The 21,624-nt window shown below is 41.8% G+C and overlaps 1 protein-coding gene across 2 annotated transcripts in view; it reads left to right on the forward strand.

Moving 5' to 3' along the window:
* LOC118376519 (inversin-like) overlaps positions 1-21,624 on the forward strand; it is a 60,451-nt gene that overhangs the window by 12,149 nt on the left and 26,678 nt on the right. The window contains exons 4-8 of one of the 2 annotated variants that reach the window (XM_052514936.1): positions 551-717; positions 19,827-19,994; positions 20,169-20,349; positions 20,466-20,575; positions 20,704-20,875. In XM_052514936.1, the coding sequence (XP_052370896.1) occupies positions 551-717; positions 19,827-19,994; positions 20,169-20,349; positions 20,466-20,575; positions 20,704-20,875 (798 nt within the window). The remainder of the gene's footprint in view (positions 1-550; positions 718-19,826; positions 19,995-20,168; positions 20,350-20,465; positions 20,576-20,703; positions 20,876-21,624) is intronic. The other variant, XM_052514937.1, reaches the window with a different exon arrangement.

Here is a 21,624-nt window from a genome sequence, read left to right on the forward strand (position 1 = left end):
GCATGACAATGATACCAAACACACCACCCGGGCAACGAAGGAGTGGCTTTGTAAGAAGCATTTCAAGGTCCTGGAGTGGCCTAGCCAGTCTCCAGATCTCAACCCCATAGAAAATCTTTGGAGGGAGTTGAAAGTCCATGTTGCCCTGTAACAGCCCCAAAGCATCACTGCATGGAGGAATGGGCCAAAATACCAGCAACAGTGTGTTAAAACCTTGTGAAAACTTACAGAAAACCTTTGGCCTCTGTCATTGCCAACAAAGGGTATATAACAAAGTATTGAGATAAACTTTTGTTATTGACCAAATTCTTAATTTCCACCATAATTTGTAAATAAATTCATAAAAAATCCTACAATGTGATTTTCTGGATTTTTTTCTCATTTTGTCTGTCATAGTTGAAGTGTACCTATGATGAAAATTACAGGCCTCTCTCATCTTTTTAAGTGGGAGAACTTGCACAATTGGTGGCTGACTAAATACTTTTTTGCCCCAATGTACACACACTTTCCCCTGACCCCTGACCTTTAACACCTGACCCACTGTGTGTAGTGGATCCCTCCCTGCGTGACCGTGAGGACCAGTTTGGGCGTACCCCACTGATGTACTGTGTCCTGGCTGACCGTCTGGACTGTGCTGAGACACTGCTGAAGGCGGGAGCCTCTGTTAACAAGACTGACCATAGCCAACGTACTGCCCTGCACCTGGCAGCACAGAAGGTACACTACAACACTGAGTCAACCTGGAACCACTAAAGGAAACACTAGAACAGTAGTGGAACCATCAGATCACTGAGTTAACTTGTAGAACACTAAATGAAACACTAGAACAGTAGTGGAACCATCAGATCACTGAGTTAACCTGTAGAACACTAATTGATCCTTTAGAATCCTGATTGCAGGGTATTCTAGAGCCTCTCTACACTGACTATACAAAACATTAAGAACACCTGCTCTTTCCATGACAGACTGACCAGGTGAATCCAGGTGAAAGCTATGATCCCTTATTGATGTCACTTGTTAAATCCACTTCTGTCCGTGTAGATGAATAGGAGGAGACAGGTTAAAGAAGGATTTTTAAGCATTGAGACAATTGAGACATAGATTGGGGTAACTCAATTTTAGGAAGGTGTTCGTAATGTTTGGTATACTCAGTGTATATCACATACTGGAAGCTTAGGTGAGAAGGTAGTGCCACCCAGTGGTGACAGACAGACACCCTCAGGGCGGCTGTTATGAACTAGACAAGGGGATCGGCAACTTTGATGAAGGTGGGAGCCACATAAAATCTGAGCGAAATGTTGTACTTTGTGAGCTAAACATTATAAACACCCTCGTCTTGACAGTGAAAACTTCAGAGTTAAATTCCTGCAATTCTACACATTTTGCCATTGGGCATAGAGTAAATTAAGTTTTAAAGCAAGTTTGCTGCAATACTGCACATTTTGCTGTGGCTCGGAGAAAAGATTTTGCAGTTTTACAACTAATTTCATGCAATTCGACAAATTTTGGCCTGGGGCAGTGAGAAACATTTTCTGTTTTAAAGCTAATTTCCCCCGGTCAGTAATTCCACCATGATATAAGGTTTAGATAGCTGGCCACAAGACTAACTTACCATATAAAATGTTTTAGCTGACTTGGCTAATTGAGTGACTATCAGTGACTGATATAACAAGAGAATAACTGCTGATGCACAACCAAGTTTCAAACTGTCACCGTGTGTATTCTACTATTCAACTGTCAGAATAACTGTCACCGTGTATATTCTACTATTCTAACTGTGTATTCTACTATTCTAAACTGTCACCGTGTGTATTCTACTATTCTAACTGTCACCATGTGTATTCTACTATTCTAACTGTCACCGTGTATATTCTACTATTCTAACTGTCACCGTGTGTATTCTACTATTCTAACTGTCATGTCTACTATTCTAACTGTCACCGTGTATATTCTACTATTCTAACTGTCACCGTGTGTATTCTACTATTCTAACTGTCACTGTATATTCTCATTCTAAATGTCACCGTGTATATTCTACTATTCTAACTGTCACCGTGTATATTCTACTATTCTAACTGTCACCGTGTGTATTCTACTATTCTAACTGTCACCGTGTGTATTCTACTATTCTAACTGTCACCGTGTATATTCTACTATTCTAACTGTCACCGTGTATATTCTACTATTCTAACTGTCACCGTGTGTATTCTACTATTCTAACTGTCACCGTGTGTATTCTACTATTCTAACTGTCACCGTGTATATTCTACTATTCTAACTGTCACCGTGTGTATTCTACTATTCTAACTGTCACCGTGTGTATTCTACTATTCTAACTGTCACCGTGTATATTCTACTATTCTAACTGTCACCTATTCTCTATTCTAACTGTCACCGTGTGTATTCTACTATTCTAACTGTCACCGTGTGTATTCTACTATTCTAACTGTCACCGTGTATATTCTACTATTCTAACTGTCACCGTGTGTATTCTACTATTCTAACTGTCACCGTGTGTATTCTACTATTCTAACTGTCACCGTGTATATTCTACTATTCTAACTGTCACCGTGTGTATTCTACTATTCTAACTGTCACCGTGTGTATTCTACTATTCTAACTGTCACCGTGTGTATTCTACTATTCTAACTGTCACCGTGTATATTCTACTATTCTAACTGTCACCGTGTGTATTCTACTATTCTAACTGTCACCGTGTGTATTCTACTATTCTAACTGTCACCGTGTGTATTCTACTATTCTAACTGTCACTAACTGTCATATTCTACTATTCTAACTGTCACCGTGTATATTCTACTATTCTAACTGTCACCGTGTATATTCTACTATTCTAACTGTCACCGTGTATATTCTACTATTCTAACTGTCACCGTGTGTATTCTACTATTCTAACTGTCACCGTGTGTATTCTACTATTCTAACTGTCACCGTGTGTATTCTACTATTCTAACTGTCACCGTGTATATTCTACTATTCTAACTGTCACCGTGTGTATTCTACTATTCTAACTGTATATTCTACTATTCTAACTGTCACCGTGTGTATTCTACTATTCTAACTGTCACCGTGTGTATTCTACTATTCTAACTGTCACCGTGTATTCTACTATTCTAACTGTATTCTCTACTATTCTAACTGTCACCGTGTGTATTCGTAACTGTATTCTACTATTCTAACTGTCACCGTGTGTATTCTACTATTCTAACTGTCATGTATTCTACTATTCTAACTGTCACCGTGTACTATTCTACTATTCTAACTGTCACCGTGTGTATTCTACTATTCTAATTCTACTATTCTAACTGTCACCGTGTATTCTACTATTCTAACTGTGTGTATTCTACTATTCTAACTGTCACCGTGTGTATTCTACTATTCTAACTGTCACCGTGTGTATTCTATTCTACTGTCACCTATTCTACTGTCACCGTGTGTATTCTACTATTCTAACCTGTCACCGTGTGTATTCTACTATTCTAACTGTCACCGTGTGTATTCTACTATTCTAACTGTCACCGTGTGTATTCTACTATTCTAACTGTCACCGTGTATATTCTACTATTCTAACTGTATATTCTACTATTCTAACTGTCACGTGTGTATTCTACTATTCTAACTGTGTGTATTCTACTATTCTAACTGTCACCGTGTGTATTCTACTATTCTAACTGTCACCGTGTGTATTCTACTATTCTAACTGTCACCGTGTGTATTCTACTATTCTAACTGTCACCGTGTGTATTCTACTATTCTAACTGTCACCGTGTGTATTCTACTATTCTAACTGTCACCGTATTGTATTCTACTATTCTAACTGTCACCGTGTATATTCTACTATTCTAACTGTCACCGTGTGTATTCTACTATTCTAACTGTCACCGTGTATATTCTACTATTCTAACTGTCACCGTGTGTATTCTACTATTCTAACTGTCACCGTGTGTATTCTACTATTCTAACTGTCACCGTGTGTATTCTACTATTCTAACTGTCACCGTGTGTATTCTACTATTCTAACTGTCACCGTGTGTATTCTACTATTCTAACTGTCACCGTGTGTATTCTACTATTCTAACTGTCACCGTGTGTATTCTACTATTCTAACTGTCACCGTGTGTATTCTACTATTCTAACTGTCACCGTGTGTATTCTACTATTCTAACTGTCACCGTGTGTATTCTACTATTCTAACTGTCACCGTGTGTATTCTACTATTCTAAACTGTATTCTACTATTCTAACTGTCACCGTGTGTATTCTACTATTCTAACTGTCACCGTGTGTATTCTACTATTCTAACTGTCAACTGTATATTCTACTATTCTAACTGTCACCGTGTATATTCTACTATTCTAACTGTCACCGTGTGTATTCTACTATTCTAACTGTCACCGTGTGTATTCTACTATTCTAACTGTCACCGTGTGTATTCTACTATTCTAACTGTCACCGTGTGTATTCTACTATTCTAACTGTCACCGTGTGTATTCTACTATTCTAACTGTCACCGTGTGTATTCTACTATTCTAACTGTCACCGTGTATTCTACTATTCTAACTGTCACCGTGTGTATTCTACTATTCTAACTGTCACCGTGTATATTCTACTATTCTAACTGTCACCGTGTGTATTCTACTATTCTAACTGTCACCGTGTGTATTCTACTATTCTAACTGTCACCGTGTGTATTCTACTATTCTAACTGTCACCGTGTGTATTCTACTATTCTAACTGTCACCGTATTCTACTATTCTAACTGTACGTGTGTATCTCTATTAACTGTGTATTCTACTATTTCCGTGTGTATTCTACTATTCTAACTGTCACCGTGTATTCTGTATTCTACTATTCTAACTGTCACCGTGTGTATTCTACTATTCTAACTGTCACTGTCACTAACTGTCACCGTGTGTATTCTACTATTCTAACTGTCACCGTTCTACTATTCTAACTGTCACCGTGTATATTCTACTATTCTAACTGTCACCTGTATTCTACTATTCTAACTGTCACCGTGTGTATTCTACTATTCTAACTGTCACCGTGTGTATTCTACTATTCTAACTGTCACCTAACTGTCACCGTGTGTATTCTACTATTCTAACTGTCACCGTGTGTATTCTACTATTCTAACTGTAACTGTCACCGTGTGTATTCTACTATTCTAACTGTCACCGTGTATATTCTACTATTCTAACTGTCACCGTGTGTATTCTACTATTCTAACTGTCACCGTGTGTATTCTACTATTCTAACTGTCACCGTGTGTATTCTACTATTCTAACTGTCACCGTGTGTATTCTACTATTCTAACTGTCACCGTGTGTATTCTACTATTCTAACTGTCACTGTGTGTATTCTACTATTCTAACTGTCACCGTGTGTATTCTACTATTCTAACTGTCACCGTGTGTATTCTACTATTCTAACTGTCACCGTGTGTATTCTACTATTCTAACTGTCACCGTGTGTATTCTACTATTCTAACTGTCACCGTGTGTAAGTATTCTACTATTCTAACTGTCACCGTGTGTATTCTATTCTAACTGTCACCGTGTGTATTCTACTATTCTAACTGTCACCGTGTGTATTCTACTATTCTAACTGTATTCTACTATTCTAACTGTCACCGTGTGTATTCTACTATTCTAACTGTCACCGTGTGTATTCTACTATTCTAACTGTCACCGTGTGTATTCTACTATTCTAACTGTCACCGTGTATATTCTACTATTCTAACTGTCACCGTGTGTATTCTACTATTCTAACTGTCACCGTGTGTATTCTACTATTCTAACTGTCACCGTGTGTATTCTACTATTCTAACTGTCACAACGTGTGTATTCTACTATTCTAACTGTCACCGTGTGTATTCTACTATTCTAACTGTCACCGTGTGTATTCTACTATTCTAACTGTCACCAGGTATTCTACTATTCTAACTGTCACCGTGTGTATTCTACTATTCTAACTGTCACCGTGTGTATTCTACTATTCTAACTGTCACCGTGTGTATTCTACTATTCTAACTGTCACCGTGTGTATCTAACTGTCACTATTCTAACTGTCACAGTGTGTATTCTACTATTCTAACTGTCACCGTGTGTATTCTACTATTCTAAACCGTGTGTATTCTACTATTCTAACTGTCACCGTGTGTATTCTAGAACTAACTGTGTGTATTCTACTATTCTAACTGTCACCGAGGAGAGAGTACTGAGAACCAACTGAAAGAACAGAGAGAGGAGAGAGTCTGAGAACTACTATTCTAACTGTCACCGTGTGTATTCTACTATTCTAACTGTCACCGTGTGTATTCTACTATTCTAACTGTCATCGTGAGGTATTCTACTATTCTAACTGTCACCGTGTGTATTCTACTATTCTAACTGTCACCGTGTGTATTCTACTATTCTAACTGTCTGAGAACCAACATGACTGTCACCGTGAGACCCCAACTGAGTTTCTAAAACACAGGAAGTTGAGACCCCAACTGAGAAAACAGGATATATCTAAATCTAGAAAATGAAATAAAAGACTGGGCTGTATGAGCAGTAATATCTCTATAGAAAGTGTTTATTAACCTTGTGGGGGGGGGGGTTGCTGTCAGGGCAGGTGAGGAGCGGTGGCTGGAGGGGTGGAGGAGGGTGCTCACACACACTCTAACACACACACACACTCTAATTCTAATGTGTGTGGGGTGATGGGAGGCCCTCTCTCTCTCTGACACCTGATCAATATCTAGCTGAGACAGGGAGAGACTTCTGGGATTACTGATCTAATTGGACTGAGAATAGGAGGATAGACCATATGTACACACACGCTCACACACACTCATACACACACACACACACATATATACATACACACACACACTTTCTCAAAGCTCACACATATTCTCACATGCATGCTCAGTCAGCAGATAGATCTGTCAAACGATGAGGCTGGAAGGAATAGATAGGAGAGAGTCTGAGAACCAACAGGAAAGAACAGAGAGGAGAGAGTCTGAGAACCAACAGGAAAGAACAGAGAGGAGAGAGTCTGAGAACCAACAGGAAAGAACAGAGAGGAGAGAGTCTGAGAACCAACAGGAAAGAACAGAGAGGAGAGAGTCTGAGAACCAACAGGAAAGAACAGAGAGGAGAGAGTCTGAGAACCAACAGGAAAGAACAGAGAGGAGAGAGTCTGAGAACCAACAGGAAAGAACAGAGAGGAGAGAGTCTGAGAACCAACAGGAAAGAACAGAGAGGAGAGAGGAGAGAGTCTGAGAACCAACAGGAAAGAACAGAGAGGAGAGAGTCTGAGAACCAACAGGAAAGAACAGAGAGGAGAGAGTCTGAGAACCAACAGGAAAGAACAGAGAGGAGAGAGTCTGAGAACCAACAGGAAAGAACAGAGAGGAGAGAGGAGAGAGTCTGAGAACCAACAGGAAAGAACAGATAAGAGAGAGGAGAGAGTCTGAGAACCAACAGGAAAGAACAGAGAGGAGAGAGTCTGAGAACCAATAGGAAAGAACAGAGAGGAGAGAGTCTGAGAACCAACAGGAAAGAACAGATAAGAGAGAGGAGAGAGTCTGAGAACCAACAGGAAAGAACAGAGAGGAGAGAGTCTGAGAACCAATAGGAAAGAACAGAGAGGAGAGAGTCTGAGAACCAATAGGAAAGAACAGAGAAGAGAGAGGAGAGAGTCTGAGAACCAATAGGAAAGAACAGAGAGGAGAGAGAACAGAGGAGAGAGTCTGAGAACCAACAGGAAAGAACAGAACAGAGAGGAGAGAGTCTGAGAACCAACAGGAAAGAACAGAGAGGAGAGAGTCTGAGAACCAATAGGAAAGAACAGAGAGGAGAGAGTCTGAGAACCAACAGGAAAGAAAGAGTCTGAGAAACAGAGAGAGGAGAGAGTCTGAGAACCAATAGGAAAGAACAGAGAGGAGAGAGTCTGAGAACCAATAGGAAAGAACAGAGGAGAGTCTGAGAACCAATAGGAAAGAAAGTCTGAGAACCAACAGGAAAGAACAGAGGAGAGAGTCTGAGAACCAACAGGAAAGAACAGAGAGGAGAGAGTCTGAGAACCAACAGGAAAGAACAGAGTCTGAGAACCAACAGGAAAGAGAGAGGAGAGAGTCTGAGAACCAACAGGAAAGAACAGAAAGAACAGAGAGAAAGAACAGAGAGGAGAGAGTCTGAGAACCAATAGGAAAGAACAGAGAGGAGAGAGTCAGAACCAACAGGAAAGAACAGAGAGGAGAGAGTCTGAGAACCAACAGGAAAGAACAGAGAGTCTGAGAACCAACAGGAAAGAGAGAGGAGAGAGTCTGAGAACCAACAGGAAAGAACAGAGAGGAGAGAGTCTGAGAACCAACAGGAAAGAACAGAGAGGAGAGAGTCTGAGAACCAACAGGAAAGAACAGAGTCTGAGAACCAACAGGAAAGAACAGAGAGGAGAGAGTCTGAGAACCAACAGGAAAGAACAGAGAGGAGAGAGTCTGAGAACCAACAGGAAAGAACAGAGAGGAGAGAGTCTGAGAACCAACAGGAAAGAACAGAGAGGAGAGAGTCTGAGAACCAACAGGAAAGAACAGAGAGGAGAGAGTCTGAGAACCAACAGGAAAGAACAGAGAGGAGAGAGTCTGAGAACCAACAGAGAGTCTGAGAAAAGAACAGAGAGGAGAGAGTCTGAGAACCAACAGGAAAGAACAGAGAGGAGAGAGTCTGAGAACCAACAGGAAAGAACAGAGAGGAGAGAGTCTGAGAACCAACAGGAAAGAACAGAGAGGAGAGAGTCTGAGAACCAACAGGAAAGAACAGAGAGGAGAGAGTCTGAGAACCAACAGGAAAGAACAGAGAGGAGAGAGTCTGAGAACCAACAGGAAAGAACAGAGAGGAGAGAGTCTGAGAACCAACAGGAAAGAACAGAGAGGAGAGAGTCTGAGAACCAACAGGAAAGAACAGAGAGGAGAGAGTCTGAGAACCAACAGGAAAGAACAGAGAACAGAGAGGAGAGAGTCTGAGAACCAACAGGAAAGAACAGAGAGGAGAGAGTCTGAGAACCAACAGGAAAGAACAGAGAGGAGAGAGTCTGAGAACCAACAGGAAATAACAGAGAGAAGAGAGTCTGAGAACTAACAGCAGAGAACAGAGAACAGAGAGGAGAGAGTCTGAGAACCAACAGGAAAGAACAGAGAGGAGAGAGGAGAGAGTCTGAGAACCAACAGGAAAGAACAGAGAGGAGAGAGTCTGAGAACCAACAGGAAAGAACAGAGAAGAGAGGAGAGAGTCTGAGAACCAACAGGAAAGAACAGAGAGGAGAGAGTCTGAGAACCAACAGGAAAGAACAGAGAGGAGAGAGTCTGAGAACCAACAGGAAAGAACAGAGAGGAGAGAGGAGAGAGTCTGAGAACCAACAGGAAAGAACAGAGAGGAGAGAGTCTGAGAACCAACAGGAAAGAACAGAGAGGAGAGAGGAGAGAGTCTGAGAACCAACAGGAAAGAACAGAGAGGAGAGAGGAGAGAGTCTGAGAACCAACAGGAAAGAACAGAGAGGAGAGAGTCTGAGAACCAATAGGAAAGAACAGAGAGGAGAGAGTCTGAGAACCAACAGGAAAGAACAGATAAGAGAGAGGAGAGTCTGAGAACCAATAGGAAAGAACAGAGAGGAGAGAGTCTGAGAACCAATAGGAAAGAACAGAGGAGAGAGTCTGAGAACCAACAGGAAAGAACAGAGAGGAGAGAGTCTGAGAACCAATAGGAAAGAACAGATAAGAGAGAGGAGAGAGTCTGAGAACCAATAGGAAAGAACAGAGAGGAGAGAGTCTGAGAACCAATAGGAAAGAACAGAGAAGAGAGAGGAGAGAGTCAGAACCAACAGGAAAGAACAGATAAGAGAGAGGAGAGAGTCTGAGAACCAATAGGAAAGAACAGAGAGGAGAGAGTCTGAGAACCAACAGGAAAGAACAGAGAGGAGAGAGTCTGAGAACCAACAGGAAAGAACAGAGAAGAGAGAGGAGAGAGTCTGAGAACCAACAGGAAAGAACAGAGAGGAGAGAGGAGAGAGTCTGAGAACCAACAGGAAAGAACAGAGAGGAGAGAGTCTGAGAACCAACAGGAAAGAACAGAGAGGAGAGAGTCTGAGAACCAATAGGAAAGAACAGAGAGGAGAGAGTCTGAGAACCAACAGGAAAGAACAGAGAGGAGAGAGTCTGAGAACCAACAGGAAAGAACAGAGAGGAGAGAGTCTGAGAACCAACAGGAAAGAACAGAGAGGAGAGAGTCTGAGAACCAACAGGAAAGAACAGAGAGGAGAGAGTCTGAGAACCAACAGGAAAGAACAGAGAGGAGAGAGTCTGAGAACCAACAGGAAAGAACAGAGAGGAGAGAGGAGAGAGTCTGAGAACCAACAGGAAAGAACAGAGAGGAGAGAGTCTGAGAACCAATAGGAAAGAACAGAGAGGAGAGAGTCTGAGAACCAACAGGAAAGAACAGAGAGGAGAGAGTCTGAGAACCAACAGGAAAGAACAGAGAGGAGAGAGTCTGAGAACCAACAGGAAAGAACAGAGAGGAGAGAGTCTGAGAACCAACAGGAAAGAACAGAGAACAGAGAGGAGAGAGTCTGAGAACCAACAGGAAAGAACAGAGAGGAGAGAGTCTGAGAACCAACAGGAAAGAACAGAGAGGAGAGAGTCTGAGAACCAACAGGAAAGAACAGAGAGGAGAGAGTCTGAGAACCAATAGGAAAGAACAGAGAGGAGAGAGTCTGAGAACCAACAGGAAAGAACAGAGAGGAGAGAGTCTGAGAACCAACAGGAAAGAACAGAGAGGAGAGAGTCTGAGAACCAACAGGAAAGAACAGAGAGGAGAGAGTCTGAGAACCAATAGGAAAGAACAGAGAGGAGAGAGTCTGAGAACCAACAGGAAAGAACAGAGAGGAGAGAGTCTGAGAACTAATAGGAAAGAACAGAGAGGAGAGAGTCTGAGAACAACAACAGGAAAGAAAAGAGAGGAGAGAGTCTGAGAACCAACAGGAAAGAACAGAGAGGAGAGAGTCTGAGAACCAATAGGAAAGAACAGAGAGGAGAGAGTCTGAGAACCAACAGGAAAGAACAGAGGAGAGAGTCTGAGAACCAACAGGAAAGAACAGAGAGGAGAGAGGAGAGAGTCTGAGAACCAACAGGAAAGAACAGAGAGAAGAGAGTCTGAGAACCAACAGGAAAGAACAGAGAGGAGAGAGTCTGAGAACTAACAGGAAAGAACAGAGAGGAGAGAGTCTGAGACCCAATAGGAAAGAACAGAGAAGAGAGAGGAGGGAGTCTGAGAACCAATAGGAAAGAACAGAGAAGAGAAAGGAGAGAGTCTGAGAACCAATAGGAAAGAACAGAGAAGAGAGAGGAGAGAGTCTGAGAACCAATAGGAAAGAACAGAGAGGAGAGAGTCTGAGAACCAACAGGAAAGAACAGAGAGGAGAGAGTCTGAGAACCAACAGGAAAGAACAGAGAGGAGAGAGTCTGAGAACCAACAGGAAAGAACAGAGAGGAGAGAGTCTGAGAACCAACAGGAAAGAACAGAGAGGAGAGAGTCTGAGAACCAACAGGAAAGAACAGAGAACAGAGAGGAGAGAGTCTGAGAACCAACAGGAAAGAACAGAGAAGAGAGAGGAGAGAGTCTGAGAACCAACAGGAAAGAACAGAGAACAGAGAGGAGAGAGTCTGAGAACCAACAGGAAAGAACAGAGAGGAGAGAGTCTGAGAACCAACAGGAAAGAACAGAGAGGAGAGAGTCTGAGAACCAACAGGAAAGAACAGAGAAGAGAGAGGAGAGAGTCTGAGAACCAACAGGAAAGAACAGAGAGGAGAGAGTCTGAGAACCAACAGGAAAGAACAGAGAGGAGAGAGTCTGAGAACCAACAGGAAAGAACAGAGAGGAGAGAGTCTGAGAACCAACAGGAAAGAACAGAGAGGAGAGAGTCTGAGAACCAACAGGAAAGAACAGAGAGGAGAGAGTCTGAGAACCAACAGGAAAGAACAGAGAAGAGAGAGGAGAGAGTCTGAGAACCAACAGGAAAGAACAGAGAGGAGAGAGTCTGAGAACCAATAGGAAAGAACAGAGAGGAGAGAGTCTGAGAACCAACAGGAAAGAACAGAGAGGAGAGAGTCTGAGAACCAACAGGAAAGAACAGAGAGGAGAGAGTCTGAGAACCAACAGGAAAGAACAGAGAGGAGAGAGTCTGAGAACCAACAGGAAAGAACAGAGAAGAGAGAGGAGAGAGTCTGAGAACCAATAGGAAAGAACAGAGAGGAGAGAGTCTGAGAACCAACAGGAAAGAACAGAGAGGAGAGAGTCTGAGAACCAACAGGAAAGAACAGAGAGGAGAGAGTCTGAGAACCAACAGGAAAGAACAGAGAGGAGAGAGTCTGAGAACCAATAGGAAAGAACAGAGAGGAGAGAGTCTGAGAACCAACAGGAAAGAACAGAGAGGAGAGAGTCTGAGAACCAACAGAACAGAAAGAACAGAGAGAACAGAGAGAGTCTGAGAACCAACAGGAAAGAACAGAGAGGAGAGAGTCTGAGAACCAACAGGAAAGAACAGAGAGGAGAGAGTCTGAGAACCAACAGGAAAGAACAGAGAGGAGAGAGTCTGAGAACCAACAGGAAAGAACAGAGAGGAGAGAGTCTGAGAACCAACAGGAAAGAACAGAGAGGAGAGAGTCTGAGAACCAACAGGAAAGAACAGAGAGGAGAGAGTCTGAGAACCAACAGGAAAGAACAGAGAACAGGAAAGAACAGAGGAGAGAGTCTGAGAACCAACAGGAAAGAACAGAGAGGAGAGAGTCTGAGAACCAACAGGAAAGAACAGAGAACAGAGAGGAGAGAGTCTGAGAACTAATAGGAAAGAACAGAGAGGAGAGAGTCTGAGAACCAACAGGAAAGAACAGAGAGGAGAGAGTCTGAGAACCAACAGGAAAGAACAGAGAGGAGAGAGTCTGAGAACCAACAGGAAAGAACAGAGAGGAGAGAGTCTGAGAACCAATAGGAAAGAACAGAGAGGAGAGAGTCTGAGAACCAACAGGAAAGAACAGAGAGGAGAGAGTCTGAGAACCAACAGGAAAGAACAGAGAGGAGAGAGTCTGAGAACCAACAGGAAAGAACAGAGAGGAGAGAGTCTGAGAACCAACAGGAAAGAACAGAGAGGAGAAGTCTGAGAACCAACAGGAAAGAACAGAGAGGAGAGAGTCTGAGAACCAACAGGAAAGAACAGAGAGGAGAGAGTCTGAGAACCAACAGGAAAGAACAGAGAGGAGAGAGTCTGAGAACCAACAGGAAAGAACAGAGAGTCTGAGAACCAACAGAAAGAACAGAGGAGAGAGTCTGAGAACCAACAGGAAAGAACAGAGAGGAGAGAGTCTGAGAACCAACAGGAAAGAACAGAGAGGAGAGAGTCTGAGAACCAACAGGAAAGAACAGAGAGGAGAGAGTCTGAGAACCAACAGGAAAGAACAGAGAGGAGAGAGTCTGAGAACCAACAGGAAAGAACAGAACAGAGAGGAGAGAGTCTGAGAACCAACAGGAAAGAACAGAGAGAGGAGAGAGTCTGAGAACCAACAGGAAAGAACAACAGAGGAGAGAGTCTGAGAACCAACAGGAAAGAACAGAGAGGAGAGAGTCTGAGAACCAACAGGAAAGAACAGAGAGGAGAGAGTCTGAGAACCAATAGGAAAGAACAGAGAGGAGAGAGTCTGAGAACCAATAGGAAAGAACAGAGAAGAGAGAGGAGAGAGTCTGAGAACCAATAGGAAAGAACAGAGAAGAGAGAGGAGAGAGTCTGAGAACCAATAGGAAAGAACAGAGAAGAGAGAGGAGAGAGTATGAGAACCAATAGGAAAGAACAGAGAAGAGAGAGGAGAGAGTCTGAGAACCAATAGGAAAGAACAGAGAAGAGAGAGGAGAGAGTATGAGAACTAATAGGAAAGAACAGAGAGGAGGAGAGAGTCTGAGAACCAATAGGAAAGGACAGAGATGGATGATGATGGAATTGGATAAGACACCATAGAGAGTGTGTGTGAGTCTGTGAACTTCAACAGGGAACAGTGCGGTTTCTGAGAGTCTGAACCCAGGAAAGAACAGAGTCGTGCTGATTGGCTGCAGAAGGATCTAGAGGAGGTAAGAACTCCACCTGGAACAGAGAGAGAGAGTCTGTCACCCCTCCCCCAAACCCCTGGCCTTGCTGCTCAAACACAGAGGACCTGGAGAGGTGGATACACAGGACAAGAACAAGGTAGAACCAACTGGAAAGAAAGTTGGGTAATAGTTCTATCAAACAGAACTTGTTATGGAAATGTCTGAGCTCTTTGATTTGATTGACTGAATTAGAGTTCACGTGGAGTTCTGAGCAATCCAGAAAGAACACAGAACACACATGACAATTGGCTCTTTGTCCTGACTCATCAAGGCAGACAGTTGTGCCAAATACATTCTACAGGCACGCACACACACACACACAGGCCCCCTCTGTCTGTAGCGATGATGTCTATCTGTCTGTTAGTTCTGTGATAATCCAATATGCATCATCAGCATGTCAGATGACACTGGTTTCAGTATGTCCCAGAATAGATCTCTAGCAACAGCCATAGAGGAGGTGATATCTCTGTTATAGCATACTGTTACTGTCACTATTACTGTCACTTTTATTATCACTGTCACTGTTACTGTCACTATTACTGTCACTTTTATTATCACTGTCACTGTCACTGTTACTGTCACTATTACTGTCACTTTTATTATCACTGTCACTGTTACTGTCACTATTACTGTCACTTTTATTATCACTGTCACTGTTACTGTCACTATTACTGTCACTTTTATTATCACAGTCACTGTTACTGTCACAGGAAATTACTGTCACTTTTATTATCACTGAGAACCAACAGTCACAGTTAAGTCACTGTTAGAGAGTCACTTTTATTATCAGGAAAGTCACTGTTACAGTCATTACCACTGTTACTGTCACTTTTATTATCACTGTCACTGTTACTTTAAGAACAGTTACTGTCACTGTTACCATCACTGTTACTGTCACTGTTACTGTCACTTATTATTGTCACTGTTACAGTCACCGTTACGAGTCACTTTTATTGTCACTTTTACAGTCATTACCACTGTTACTGTCACTGTTACTGTCACTTTTATTATCACTGTTACTGTCAGAACGGTCACTTTTATTGTCAGTCTGAGAACCAACAGGAAAGTCATTACTGTCACTTTTATTATCAGAGTCACTGTTACTGTCACTATTAACAGGAAATTATCAGTCACTGTTACTGTCACTATTACTGTCACTTTTATTATCACTGTCACTGTTACTGTCACTATTACAACAGGAAAGTCACTTTTATTATCACTGTCACTGTTACTGTCACTGTTACTGTCACTTTTATTATCACTGTCACTGTTACAGTCATTAGTCTGAGAACCCACTGTTACTGTCACTTTTATTATCACTGTCACTGTTACAGTCATTGTTATCTAGAGGAGGTAACACCCCTCCACCTCACTGGTTACTGTCAAACACTGTTACCTATCACTGTTACTGTCAAGAACAAGTTACTGTCACTTTTATTATCACTGTTTACAGTCACCGTTAATAGTTTTTATTGTCACTTTTACAGTCATTACCACTGTTACTGTCACTGTTACTGTCACTTTTATTATCACTGTTACTGTCATCCAGATGTCACATTTTATTGTCACTTTTACAGTCATTACCACTGTTACTGTCACTGTTACTGTCACTTTTATTGTCACTGTTACTGTCACACAGGTTACTGTCACTTTTATTGTCACTTTTAGTTCAGTCATTACCACTGTTACTGTCACTGTTACTGTCACTTTTATTATCACTGTCACTGTTACTGTCACTGTTACTGTCACTTTTATTATCACTGTCACTGTTAGCAGTCATTACCACTGTTACTGTCACTTTTATTATCACTGTCACTGTTACTGTCACTATTACTGTCACTTTTATTATCACTGTCACTGTCACTGTTACTGTCACTATTACTGTCACTTTTATTATCACTGTCACTGTTACTGTCACTATTACTGTCACTTTTATTATCACTGTCACTGTTACTGTCACTATTATCTGTCACTTTTATTATCAGTCACTGTCACTGTTACTGTCACTGTTACTGTCACTTTTATTATCACTGTCACTGTTACTGTCACTATTACTGTCACTTTTATTGTCACTGTTACTGTCACTGTTACTGTCACTTTTATTATCACTGTCACTGTTACAGTCATTACCACTGTTACTGTCACTTTTATTATCACTGTCACTGTTACTGTCACTGTTAATGTCACTTTTATTATCACTGTTACTGTCACTGTTACTGTCACTTTTATTATCACTGTCACTGTTACTGTCACCGTTACTGTCACTTTTATTGTCACTTCTTTTACAGTCATTACCACTGTTACTGTCACTGTTACTGTCACTTTTATTGTCACTTCTTTTACAGTCATTACCACTGTTACTGTCACCGTTACTGTCACTTTTATTGTCACTTCTTTTACAGTCATTACCACTGTTACTGTCACTGTTACTGTCACTTTTATTATCACTGTCACTGTTACTGTCACTGTTAATGTCACTTTTATTATCACTGTTACTGTCACTGTTACTGTCACTTTTATTATCACTGTCACTGTTACAGTCATTACTGTCACTTTACTGTCACTTTCACTGTCACTGTTACTGTCACTGTTACTGTCACTTTTATTATCACTGTCACTGTTACAGTCATTACCACTGTTACTGTCACTGTTACTGTCACTTTTATTATCACTGTCACTGTTACTGTCACTGTTAATGTCACTTTTATTATCACTGTTACTGTCACTGTTACTGTCACTTTTATTATCACTGTCACTGTTACAGTCACCGTTACTGTCACTTTTATTGTCACTTTTACAGTCATTACCACTGTTACTGTCACTGTTACTGTCACTTTTATTATCACTGTTACTGTCACCGTTACTGTCACTTTTATTGTCACTTCTTTTACAGTCATTACCACTGTTACTGTCACTGTTACTGTCACTTTTATTGTCACTGTTACTGTCACCGTTACGGTCACTTTTATTGTAACTTTTACAGTCATTACCACTGTTACTGTCACTGTTACTGTCACTTTTATTATCACTGTCACTGTTACTGTCACTTTTATTATCACTGTCACTGTTACAGTCATTACCACTGTTACTGTCACTTTTATTATCACTGTCACTGTTACTGTCACCGTTACTGTCACTGTTACTGTCACTGTTATTATCACTGTTACTGTCACTTTTATTATCACTGTCACTGTTACAGTCACCGTTACTGTCACTTTTATTGTCACTTTTACAGTCATTACCACTGTTACTGTCACTGTTACTGTCACTTTTATTATCACTGTTACTGTCACCGTTACGGTCACTTTTATTGTCACTTTTACAGTCATTACCACTGTTACTGTCACTGTTACTGTCACTTTTATTATCACTGTCACTGTTACAGTCATTACCACTGTTACTGTCACTTTTATTGTCACTGTTACTGTCACCGTTACGGTCACTTTTATTGTCACTTTTACAGTCATTACCACTGTTACTGTCACTGTTACTGTCACTTTTATTATCACTGTCACTGTTACTGTCACTGTTAATGTCACTTTTATTATCACTGTTACTGTCACTGTTACTGTCACTTTTATTATCACTGTCACTGTTACAGTCACCGTTACTGTCACTTTTATTGTCACTTTTACAGTCATTACCACTGTTACTGTCACTGTTACTGTCACTTTTATTATCACTGTCACTGTTACTGTCACTTTTACTGTCACTTTTATTATCACTGTCACTGTTACTGTCATTAACACTGTTACTGTCACTTTTATTATTATTGTTACTGTCACTGTTACTGTCACTTTTATTATCACTGTCACTGTTACAGTCATTACTTACCACTGTTACTGTCACTTTTATTATCACTGTCACTGTTACTGTCACCGTTACTGTCACTTTTATTGTCACTTTTACAGTCATTACCACTGTTACTGTCACTGTTACTGTCACTTTTATTATCACTGTCACTGTTACTGTCACTATTACTGTCACTTTTATTGTCACTGTTACTGTCACTGTTACTGTCACTTTTATTATCACTGTCACTGTTACAGTCATTACCACTGTTACTGTCACTTTTATTATCACTGTCACTGTTACTGTCACTGTTAATGTCACTTTTATTATCACTGTTACAGTCATTACCACTGTTACTGTCACTGTTACTGTCACTTTTAGGGGGGTTTATTATCACTGTCACTGGGGTTACAGGTGTCTCCGTGGTACTTCACTTTTATTGTCACTTTTACAGTCACTTTTACCACTGTTACTGTCACTGTTACTGTCACTTTTATTATCACTGTCACTGTTACTGTCACTTTTATTATCACTTTTGTCAATTTACAGTCATTACCACTGTTACTGTCACTTATTATTATTTATCACTGTCACTCTTACTGTCACTTTTATTATCACTGTCACTCTTACTGTCACTTTTATTATCACTGTCACTGTTACTGTCACTGTTAATGTCACTTTTATTATCACTTTTACTGTCACTGTTACTGTCACTTTTATTATCACTGTCACCGTTACTGTCACTTTTATTGTCACTTTTACAGTCATTACCACATTTAACATTTTACATTTACATTTAAGTCATTTAGCAGACGCTCTTATCCAGAGCGACTTACAAATTGGTGCATTCACCTTATGACATCCAGTGGAACAGCCACTTTACAATAGTGCATCTAAATCTTTTAGGGGGGGTGAGAAGGATTACTTATCCTATCCTAGGTATTCCTTAAAGAGGTGGGGTTTCAGGTGTCTCCGGAAGGTGGTGATTGACTCCGCTGTCCTGTCACTGTTACTGTCACTTTTATTGTCACTGTTACTGTTACTGTTACTGTTACTTTTATTATCACTGTCACTGTTACTGTCACCGTTACTGTCACTTTTGTCACTTTTACAGTCATTACCACTGTTACTGTCACTGTTACTGTCACTTTTATTATCACTGTCACTCTTACTGTCACTCTTACTGTCACTTTTATTATCACTGTCACTCTTACTGTCACTTTTATTATCACTGTCACTGTTACTGTCACTTTTATTGTCACTGTTACTGTCACTATTACAGACATTGTTACAGTCACTGTTACAGTAATTGTTACTGTCATTGTTACAATCATTATTACAGTCATTGTTACTGTCACTGTTACAGTCATTGCTACTGTCACTGTCACTGTTACAGTAATTGTTACTGTCATTGTTACTGTCATTGTTACAATCATTATTACTGTCACTGTTACTGTCATTGTTACTGTCATTGTTACAGTCATTATTACTGTCACTGTTATTGTCACTGTTACTGTTACAGTCATTGTTACTGTCACTGTTACTGTCATTGTTACTGTCATGTCACTGTCACTATTACAGTCATTGTTACTGTTACTGTCACTGTTACAGTCATTATTACTGTCACTGTTATTGTCACTGTTACTGTCATGTTAAATCCTCGGGCTTTGTGTGTTTCTGTAGAATATGTTCTAGGGCTCTTTGATTTAGATCACAGTTATTTCTAGGGCAAATAGCCTGGAGGTTAGAGCCTGGAGTTTAGAGAGTTGGGCCAGTATTGGGCCCAAAATTATTATTACAATAGTGTCTGTCACCACCCCCCCACCCCTCTCTCCCCCTGCAGCAGACTGCGCTCCACTGGTCAGCGTTCTATAACAGGCCAGAGCACGTCAGACTGCTCATCAAACACGACTCCAACATCGGCATCCCAGACAGTGAGGGCAAGATCCCCCTACACTGGGCTGCACACAGCCAGGAGCACACCGCTATACACACCGTCCGCTGCATACTGGTACACACACACACACACACACACACACACACACACACACACACACACACACACACACACACACACACACACACACACACACACACACACACACACTATCCAGTGAGAATGTCATCCTTACACACACCATCCTCTGCTTACTGATGTAAATGAGGTGTGTGTGTGTGTGCGTAGGAGGCGGCTCCTACCGAGTCTCTGTTGAACTGGCAGGACTATGAGGGGCGCACGCCTTTGCACTTTGCGGTTGCCGACGGCAACGAGGCAGTGGTGGAGGTGCTGACATCGTATGAAGGCTGCAGCGTCACGGCGTACGACAACCTGTTCAGAACCCCGCTGCACTGGGCTGCACTGCTGGGTAAGAGACTGTGTTTACAATGTGGATCCTGTCATCAGAATGTGGTTCCATCACTGGTCCAGATACTGTACCGGAGGGGCCCGAGCTGAACCTGGATATGTTGATGTGTGTTTCAGGACATGCCAAGATAGTGCACTTGTTGTTGGAGAGGAACACGTCAGGCACCATCCCCTCAGACAGCCATGGGGCCACACCTCTACACTATGGAGCTCAGAGCAACTACGCTGTACGTAGACACACACACATGCAAACACGCGCACGTTTTCACCTTATATCAGGGACTCATGTGTGTGCGTGTGTGTGCGTACGTGCACGTGTGTGTGTGCATGTGTGTGTGTGTGTGTGTGTGCGTAGGAGACGGTGGGTGTGTTTCTGTCCCACCCCTCTGTGAAAGACGAGCCAGATCTGGAGGGCCGCACAGCGTTCATGTGGGCTGCTGGCAAAGGAAGCGATGATGTCATACGCACCATGCTGACACTCACGCCTGACATTGACATCAACATGGCCGACAAGTACGGAGGCACTGGTGAGGAACTCCGGGATGTGTTTAATATGCAGGGATTGTTTCAGTCAGCAGTAGACCAAGAGCTGCTGTGACTGGTCAGGCTGGTAGAGGACACCTCCCCTTTCATCCCCTACCCCCCTCACCGCCTTCACCACAGTTTCCCAGATCTTAATGTCCTGGTACTGTCACCATCAGAGCTACTCAGAGAGATAAACAGACAGAGATGACACACACACACACACACACACACACACACACACACACACACACACACACACACACACACACACACACACACACACACACACACACACACACACACACACACACACTCACACACTGATGCTAGCCTCTGTCATCCTGCGCGTGTAGGAATGTTGAGGCACTGGAGGTGACGCAGGTGGCAGGACAGCGGCTGTCTGATGTCACAGGGGATTCCCCAGAGTGGCATAGATGTCAGGGGATTCCCCGAAAGCAGTGGAGCGGAGAGACGAGTGGGGAGAGAGACATGTCAACACATAACTGACACTGTTAAGAAAATGACCAAAACTAGTGAGCATGTACACATACTCTCTCTGATACACATACACTCTCTGATACACATACTCTCTCTGATACACATACTCTCTCTGATACACATACTCTCTCTGATACACATACTCTCTCTGATACACATACTCTCTCTGATACACATACTCTCTCTGATACACATACTCTCTCTGATACACATACTCTCTCTGATACACATACACTCTCTGATACACATACTG

This window comes from Oncorhynchus keta, unplaced genomic scaffold (assembly GCF_023373465.1).
Source record: "Oncorhynchus keta strain PuntledgeMale-10-30-2019 unplaced genomic scaffold, Oket_V2 Un_scaffold_20222_pilon_pilon, whole genome shotgun sequence".
Lineage (NCBI taxonomy): Eukaryota > Metazoa > Chordata > Actinopteri > Salmoniformes > Salmonidae > Oncorhynchus > Oncorhynchus keta.